The sequence below is a fragment of the Coptis chinensis genome, chromosome 8, assembly GCF_015680905.1.
Source record: "Coptis chinensis isolate HL-2020 chromosome 8, ASM1568090v1, whole genome shotgun sequence".
Taxonomy (NCBI): Eukaryota; Viridiplantae; Streptophyta; class Magnoliopsida; order Ranunculales; family Ranunculaceae; genus Coptis; species Coptis chinensis.
In genome coordinates this window covers 24,214,391-24,223,761 of record NC_141463.1, presented here as the reverse complement: position 1 = coordinate 24,223,761, position 9,371 = coordinate 24,214,391, and the positions used below count along the sequence as shown (strand labels likewise).

Below are 9,371 nucleotides of genomic sequence, written 5' to 3'. Positions count from 1 at the left end.
TAGGCTTGGCCCTGGTCATGCCTGACTGGTGGGACAAAGCCGATGGTTCGGTTAAACCAGTTTCGGTCCAAGGTGGAGATTGTTAGGTGTATGGACCGAATTGGATGTTGTTGATCTTAATAATCTTATACGTCTACTTACATGATTTCTTGTTCTGTTAATGTTTGGCATGGTAGATTATGTCATATTAACACGAAATATGTTAAGAACATGAGCATACTTGATTTAATTTCTAATTTGAATGAGGACGATTTTGTACATGGTGAATCTTGCACTAAGGCCAAAATCACAAAGGAGCGTCACAAGTCAGTTGTTCTGACTAGAGGTAGTAAAAGAATATTCGAAATAAGTCGGTGTTTTATCATAGACACTAAAACTGCATGATTTGTAATAGGAAATTAGTTTCTACAAATCACCTATTTTTTGCAATTTTTTTTATTTGATCAAATATATAAAAATTAGAACACTAAAAGTGTTTGATTCGTAATAGGAAATTACTTTATACAAATTACCTATTTTTTTTTAGCAATTTTTTTTTTATTTGATCAAATATATAAGAATTAGAAATACACTCAAACTCCCAAAATATAAGAATTAAAAATATACTCAAACTGTCCAAAGAGGTTCAATGTACGTGGAATTATAGGCTATTAGAAAATATTATCTTTTATATTAGAGTGCGATAGGATAGAGAAAAGGCTAACTCTCATATTAGAGTGCCACATAGAAGAGAAAAAAATCCTCATTTAAAGGTCTCTACTTTAGTATATAGATAGTAGATTAAAAATATGACCATTATTTAGTGTTATGTTAAAAAAAAAAAAAAAACCGAGATTTCAAAACTATATAAATTGTCTTTGCCAAAAAAAAAAGAACTATATATACCTATATATATAGTTATATACCGTTGCACGATTACCTTACAAATGCAATTCATAACAATATAATTTTGAGAATGAATAGTTTGTCTCAAAATCTTCTGTCAAGCTTTCTCTCACTATTAATACTAGACTTGGCCTTTGCAGGACCTGATGGACTCACTATTAAGTTAATCCACAGAGACTCAATAGAGTCGCCACTATACCCTGGCAATCTCACCATGGAACAAAGAGTTGTTAGACTTAACCAGCAATCAAAGACACGTATGGAACAGATGGCTTTGGTAGCAGCAGTGACAAGGGCAGCAGCGACAAACCAGACTCTACATACTAATGTCAAACATGTACCGGTAACACTAGAAGGCTCCTTTTATTTGGCTTCGGTGGGCATTGGCCCAACTAAGGTTGCGCCAGATGCACATTATGAGTCATACTATTTTCTTGTTGACACTGGTAGTTCTCTTACATGGACACAGTGTGAAGGATGCAATCCTTGTTTTTATCAAAAGCAACCATTGTTTGCTTTCCTTAGGTCCACAACTTTTCGTGAGTTGCTTTGTGACAATGAGGGTCGATGTGATGTTGGTAATTGCGAGGATAATCTATGCACTTACAATATGGCGTATGGAAATGGTGCTGTAACGGAGGGTCTTATTGCTTCCGAACAATTCACCTTCAATTCCGATTCTGGTGGTCGTACTGAAACTGTTGACAATTTATTATTTGGTTGTGGATTCAAACAAAGCAACTTTGATTTTCATCAACCAGTTCCAATGCAGAATGAGATAGCTGGGATTATTGGATTAGGAAGGTAAAAAACGTCATTACCAAACCAATTACGGCTTTCCGATTTCTCATTCTGCTTGCAACCATGGAGCAATGATGGCCAAATGAGTACGTTTCTACGAATGGGCAATGATGTGGGTTTTAAAGACGGGCAAAAAATACATCACACTCTATTACTTCCAGGTGAATCACATTACTTTGTGACTTTGGAGGGGATATCCGTCCAAGGAGTGCGCCTCCAAATTGATCCAGGTGCTTTTGCACGTACACCGGATCACAATGGTGGGTGTCTTCTCGATACTGGATCCCCGTGGACAGCAATTCATCGAAAAGAATATGACATTGTGAAATCTGCAATGCAAGCACACTTCTCGGCTTTTCATTTGGAGCAAGTACCTGGAATGTTTGATTTATGTTACCTAAACCGAAATCAGCAAAGACTTCCATATCCGTCTATGACATTCCATTTTCATGGGGCAGATTTAGAACTTGATCCTACCCAATTATTCCTGCGAACTCTAGACGGTTTCTGCTTTATAGTTGGTCCCCATGATCATGAATTTTTTTCTGTTCTCATTGGAAGTTATATGCAAACCAATCGTAGGTTTATATATAATACTCGAGACAATTATGTGGCCTTTGCAAGGGAGGAATGTAAGCTAGCTTCATAATCCGAACAAATGGTTCAATTTCCCGCAATCGTTGATTGAGTCTCCTAGGTCCCCCATATATGAAAAAGGGCCTTCAAAATTTATCTATTTTGAACAATAAATTAAATGTCTCCTAGGTCCCCCATATATGAAAAAGGGCCTTCAAAATTTATCTATTTTGAACAATAAATTAAATGTCTCTGTAGTTAGTTTGCAATTCTTCAATTTCAAGAAGATGTTTCCATTCAAAATTAGGAGATGAAGGAAATGAAGTTTAAGAACTGTTGGCTGATGATCTGCAAGCTACTATTATAAGTTTAATCATCTGGAACATATATTTGTGGTATTGGACTTTAACAATTTTCTGTGGTTTTAAATATTTTACCCGCTACCTGTTTTGAAATAAAACAGAACCTAAACAGGGTTAAGCAAAACAAAAATTCTCGCACCTAAACAGTGACAAAAATTCCTTAAATCGTTAGAACATATAAATATGCTGTCTAATAATTTAAATATGCTTGTTATTAAGTTAATTTCGCAACATAAAGTATTAATAAGTAAAGTTTAAAGTCAAAGCCAGAAACAATTTTTATAGAAATGCTCTATCCGCATACAGCAAACACTGACATTCATTCAACAAATATACTACCAATATTTGAACTAGGCACAGCCCCAAAAACATAACCAGACAAGCCTGCTCCCTAGCCATCCCAAAAGTTAATTTCTCTGCTTATTCGATTTCACCAATGACTCAATTACCAAGTCCTAAGAGCTTGCGGCCAATTCTATGAGAAGCATAAGCATCAATGCAGGCATATCTTATCTGTTCATGATCAAGGACAGCAGCTTGCCAGTCACTCTTGACAACGTACCTAGGCTTCTCCATATCAAGTCCCGCCACAAGCAATGCAAGATCTTTCAACCCAGGCTTAGGCTTATACATAAATATCGCATCAAGAGAATAAGACCTAGACGCCAATTCACGAATGTCTGCAGTACTGGAACAGCTTAGACCATATTCGTTCCTAATCCTCGACACATCATCATTGACTTCAACCCCAACACAAGTAACGTTAGGGTCATTCAAAAAGTCCTTGAGAGACTGAGGGAAGTAGTCCATGTAGACCATTTGGATAATTAGACATTTATTGTCGACGCACAGCTGCAAAGTTGCGACTTTGTTGAGATACCCCCATTTATCGGGGCATCTCCACTCGCAGTCTAAGCCAAGAATGATTCTTCTTCCATTGTGTAGGGTACGAATTTCAATTACCCAGTCCTCAGCCGTTGAACCTTTGTTCGTGACAGTAGTTTCAATGACTACACCAGAGAACTGAACATTGTATTTAGAAGAAACATTGCTGGAGGTGCTACTCGGTTGCCTAAACATTGTTATCTCTAAATGGGATTTGCTCTATGATTTTACTTGTAAGAATTCCAATATTTATAATGAGAACTCCCCATTTCTCGCTTGTAAATTCTTTCTCGGAATTCTAAACCCACTTGGTTTTCTATTCCCAATATATAGGGATAAAGAGATGTGGTTGTTTCTAATCAGGATCAATCTCTCTAAGTGTTTTAGATACACTGGAGACTTGAGTCCTAATCCAACACACATGTGGACGTACAGCCCAAGTCTTACAGGTTCATGCACTACTTGATTAGCTGTACTTTAATTTGAGTTCGAATTAATTCCATCTTCCATCTGTGTAGGGAGATGTTCAAGGAAAATATTCAATGTTTGGTGCTTTACAATGTCTTCATGTTCAATACAGATTTAATTTAATTGGATAACTGTTCCCCGTTAACATTGGACAAGATGGATTACAATTAGCAGGTCCATGGTAGCAGCTATGTTATGTACTCCCATGCTCTCTATACATTTCCACTTGGCCTGAAGTTTATGGCTAACAACTGCTCTCTATGGTGTCATATAGGAGTTGTCTTCCACTCTTCCTTGATATTCCTTTGCAACAAACTTCGACACAAAAATGAATAGGAGCTTGTGTATTGAGCATATGCCTGGACACAATTCGCAAATGTGGCTTCCAACTTTTATCGAACACGTACCTAACAAGTTTTGATCCTAGGTCCTAATCAGGAATATCTGGAGATTACCATATCGAAAATCCAGATTAATTAAACAGAAATTTCTTACACCGGCCACCTTGTATTTCTCACGATTTTCAATGAATTACATTAAGAAAATACAATTTCAATCACTCTTCTAATTATTTTTTAAAAAATTTGCCATCATTTTCATAGGTTTTCAACCTTTTGAGTTAATATAAGAGCTACCGGCCTCATCAAGGCTTATCACTGCCATTTTTGTCATGTATGCTTACTGCTTCTTTGCAGTAGCCACAGCATAACAATTAACAAATCTACTTATCTACAGATCAACAAGCCCAAAGGGTATGTATGCCATTATTTTACAGGAAAGATGGATGATCTGTCAAGTATTGTGACGCTAGGCCTCTCCTGCGGGCGATAGCAGCCATTGTCCCCCCCTTTCTTTAGCTCTCATCCTTGTATCTCTCATCTTTGGGTGATTAGTAACATGACTCCCACGCAACACCCACTGTGTTAGGGGAACCATCTATCTCCACAGCAGCAAAAGTGGATTACTTCAACAACAAATGAAGAATCTTCTTACCTCAACAAAACAAGTGCGACTAGAGTGTCATAATCCAGAAGAACAAGTTAGTGAACAACTCATGGTGGTAGGGAAATTATTTGGGGGCTACCCAATTAACCTAGACGATTTGGGAAAGGAACTACACCGTATTTGGCAAACACGAGGGAACATAACGATGGAGCTCATCACTAAAGAACAGGTCCAGATTCTGTTTGAGCGAGAGGACGAACTAAGGCATGTTACCACCAATGGCCCCTAGCTTATTCATGGGCACATTTTGTCCATCATGAACTGGGTTAGGTCTCAGCACATTGAAGATTATAATTTTGATCTGATCAATTACTGGGTTCAGATATGGGGTTTGCCAAGGGAACGTATCAACAAGACAAATGTTAAAATCATCGGAGAGGAACTGGGAAAGGTATCGGAGGAGGATATATCTTGTCCTATTGAATTCAACCAACCAGTAGTAAGGGTTCGTGTCTTGCTGGAGATCAAGGAAAGGCTCACAAAGGACCTCACGGTCATGCTTGAAACAGGAGCCTCCTTTCATGTTAAGTTTAAGTATGAGAAGCTAGACCTTTTCTGCTACTTCTGTGGGGTTATAGGGCATGATCACTATGCTTGCCGGATTAGAGCACATCATCGGTATGAACTGGTAAAATGTGGTGGGTCAAGCAAGGATGTGAAACCAAACTTCACAAGCATGATGAAGGCAAACAAGTTTTTAATGGGATAGCCTGCAAGGAAAAATAAGTGGTAATCATCTCTCGACAACCAAAACAACCTCGTTTCAACGAGATCCTAGCCCCTGGGTTGGGGGGGGGTCTTCTGGCCATGGTCGATCATCGGTGACACGTGGCGCCTCAGGGAAAGATAAGTCCAACATAACATCAAGACAAAACCAAAATATAGCCGTTGAAGACTCTTCAAGAAGGGCTCAGAATATGGGACCATCTGGCTCTACAACGGTTGAAAACACGGAGGTACATACAGAAGTACACATGGAGGTGGACCTTAGACTATGCAGTTTTGAATCAAATGGGCCACAGTCCAATATATAACATGGGCCTAGCCCATCCTCTGAAGGTACCGGTTTGATGTCAGGTTCTGGATCGTGCTCTGGAACTGACCTTGTGGTTTTAGCCCAAGCCTATGACAATCATGTTGGATCCCATAGTTTGGACACTCAAGAAATGGATCATCCCACAAGACTCCCTTTTGAAGCAGATAGAATCCCTAGACACAACACACCACAACCCGACACCTTATCTTCTCTACAGGGACTCTTTGGAAAACCAACCTGATCTATACCTAGCTAATACAGATGAGGGAATCCAAGGTCTGTGGAATGCATCTGTTGACCACGCCATACTTTTCAAACACACCAGATTGGTTCGAAAAGATGGCAAAGCTTTCAAGCAGCTGGCGGTGCGAAATCCGAGATTTGCTAGAAAAAGTAAGGGTAGATCTACTCACAGTGGTACTTCATTTCCACAAGATCTTGGCTTTAATCTCTCCAGCCCAGACACAAACAACAAAAGAAAAATTTCACCTTTGGGCTTCACCATGGCTAAAAAATCAAAGAAGCAAGAGGAGATGCTTAGTCGAGGGGTGAGGAATGCCATCAACCGATCTAAGAAGGCTAAGATAGTGGCTGAAGAAATGAGATGGCAAGGAAAAGGGAAAAGTCTTATTCCAAGAAATGCACACATCATCTCTCTGTCCAGTGAATCAAATGAGAATCATGGGGACCAGGAGACAAGAATGATCCCATATCAGCAAGAGGGGGAGTAGTATGATTTGGATGATAGTGTATCACAGCCCCCACCTTTGGCAACTGATGACTCAGCTATGCGACATCCCATGGGTAGGAGAACAAGTTGTCAAGGTCAAGGCTCTGTTCCAGCTCCAGAAGACAGTGATGAGAGCATTTTGGAACAATATGTTCGGTCAGATAACAGGACCATGGATATGTCCATCTCGAGTACCAGCACAAATTTACCAAGCACACACCATGCCAATGCTTCAAAAGGGTTCGTGGTGACTGTCCCTACACAGTCACTTTCACCTTAATGACGATCTACGCCTGGAATTGCTGGGGTATTGGTTCCAGCACGGTGATTCAACATATAAAGGACCAGATGGGGGTGTTGGGAGTGGATATTGTGTGCTTATTTGAAACAAAGGTTGATATACAAAGGATAGAGATGGTTAGCAAGCTGTTAAAACTGAAAAATTTCTTTTGTGTTCCTGCTGAAGGCTTGAGTGGGGGTTTGGCTATCATGTGGAAAGATGGAGTGGACCTGGAAGTTCTTGGAGCTACTAAGAACCAAATTATAGGTAAAATTTCTAATTATTACAATAAAGTTTCGTTTTTTTTCTCCTTTGTGTATGGGGACCCTGTTCCTTGCCATAGAGGAAGGGTCTGGATGGAACTAAGGGACATTTCTCCTTTGGTACCTAGTCCTTGGTGTCTCTTTGGGGATTTTAATGCTATTTTGTGTTTGAATGAGAAAGTAAAGTAATAGGCTAACCAAGTATATGCTGGATAATAGCTTTATCAATGATTTGGGGTTAGTGGATTTGGGGTTCATAGGACCAAAATTCATTGGGAATAACCATAGAACCCCAGGTGCTCATGTTCTCGAGAGATAGGATCGTGCTATGGCCACCCCCCAATGGCTGACTTGCTTTCCTCATGCAAGTGTGAGGAATGTGGCAAATGCTTCATCAGATCACTTGGCTTTGCATATTTCTCTCACGAAACATGAGGACCAATGCTTAAAACCCTTTAGATTCTTTAATATGTGGTTATCTGATATCTCCTACAAACCTTGTATTGATGAGGCTTGGAAATCTGTTATGCATGAGCTGCCTGATATAAATGTGATTAAGAGATTGCATGCTACCAAAGACAATCTGTCCTATTGGAATAAGAATGTCTTTGGAAATATTTTTCAAAATATCAAAAAAACACAAAGAAAGTTGGAGAATGTTTTAACTAAGCTTTTCAATGTGGAGAACCATTATAAAGCTAAGGCTCTAAAAGCCACTTTGCTTGAGTGGTATGTGAAAGAAGAATCGTTTTGGAAACAGAAATCCACTGATCACTGGATCAAGGAAGGGGGGGGGGGGAATACTAGATTTTTTCATCTCTCTACCATATACAGAAGGAGAAAAATAGAATTAAAAGCATAGAAGATAATGATGGCAATTGGCAAGTTGGTAGACTTGATGTGGGCAAGGCTGTCAATGATTATTTTGTTAATATCTTTTCCTCTGATTGTCCTGATGTTAACACCAATATTTTGGATCTCTTTAATCCTGTGATCACTGATAGAGAGAATGAGATTCTCATTGCTCCCATCTGCTGATGATATTTGGCAAGTGGTGAGGAAGTTTGGGAAGCTAAAGGCTCCTAGGCCTGATGGGTTTTAAGGTGCTTTTTACCATGATTGCTGGGATATTATAGGAGGCTGTATCATTGCTTTTGTTCAAATTTTTTTTGTTTCTGGTAAGTTGAATCCTAACTTCAATGAAACCTTTATAGCTTTGATTCCTAAGGTGTCTAACCCTGACCATATGTCCAAATTTAGACCTATTAGCCTATGCAATTTTAGTTACAAAATCATTTCTAAGATTCTGGCTAATAGGCTGAAATGCCATATTAACAAGATTGTGTCCCCTTTCCAAGGAGCCTTTATAAAGGGGAGGAGTATAGGGGATAACATTGGGCTGGCTTGTGAGGCCTTCCATCACATAAAGAATATGAAAACAAAAAAAAAAAAAAAAAAAAAATGGATGGATGGCTCTCAAAATGGATATGGCAAAAGCCTATGATAGAGTGGAGTGGTCCTTCCTTGATGACATTTTTAATAAACTAGGGTTTGGTGAACCTTGGAGGAACTTGATTCTCCAATGCCTTACAACTGTTTCCTTCAAGGTTCTGTTGAATGGATCCCTTATTGAAAAAATTGTTCTTGAAAGGGGTCTTAGACAGAGGGATCCTTTATCCCCATATTTGTTTATTTTGGTTTCTGAGTCCTTATCAAGGATGCTTGCACAAGCTGAAGAAAGAGGAGAGATCCAAGGGATCAAGATCAAGAGGAACTCTCCTGCTATCACTCATCTTCTGTATGCAGATGATTTGATTATCTTATCTAAAGTTACTCCTAAGGATAGTAATCATCTCAAGACTATCTTACAAGAGTATTGTGATGCCTCTAGACAGCTGATTAACTATGACAAATCAAGCATTTTCTTTAGCAGAAATGTTACATTTCAAGTTAAATTTAAACAGAAAAGGTTCTGGAGAATGAAGCTGTTTGAGGCTAAGGACAAATATCTTGGGGTCCCAATCATGTTGTCTAGGAAAAAATTTGAAAATTTTGATTATCTAGTGGACAAGGTGCATGG

At 39.0% G+C, this 9,371-nt stretch overlaps 2 protein-coding genes across 2 annotated transcripts; one reads left to right on the top strand and one right to left on the bottom strand.

The window, feature by feature from the left end:
• Positions 1-955: 955 nt before the first annotated feature.
• LOC147480695 (putative aspartic protease At2g35615) lies at positions 956-1,693 on the top strand. Its single transcript, XM_086578722.1, has one exon. The coding sequence runs from the start codon at positions 956-958 to the stop codon at positions 1,691-1,693; it is 738 nt and encodes a 245-aa protein (XP_086434848.1).
• Positions 1,694-2,993: 1,300 nt separating this feature from the next.
• On the bottom strand, positions 2,994-4,101 carry LOC147480694 (3'-5' exonuclease-like). The gene has a single exon (XM_086580839.1). It carries the CDS (start codon positions 3,702-3,704, stop codon positions 3,066-3,068), a length of 639 nt encoding a protein of 212 aa, XP_086436965.1. The 5' UTR covers positions 3,705-4,101; the 3' UTR covers positions 2,994-3,065.
• Between the last annotated feature and the right edge of the window lie 5,270 nt (positions 4,102-9,371).

Excerpts from the sequence above, each read along its gene's own strand:
- LOC147480695 (XM_086578722.1), top strand. The coding sequence starts at position 956 with ATGAATAGTTTGTCTCAAAATCTTCTGTCAAGCTTTCTCTCACTATTA.
- LOC147480694 (XM_086580839.1), bottom strand. The coding sequence starts at position 3,704 with ATGTTTAGGCAACCGAGTAGCACCTCCAGCAATGTTTCTTCTAAATAC.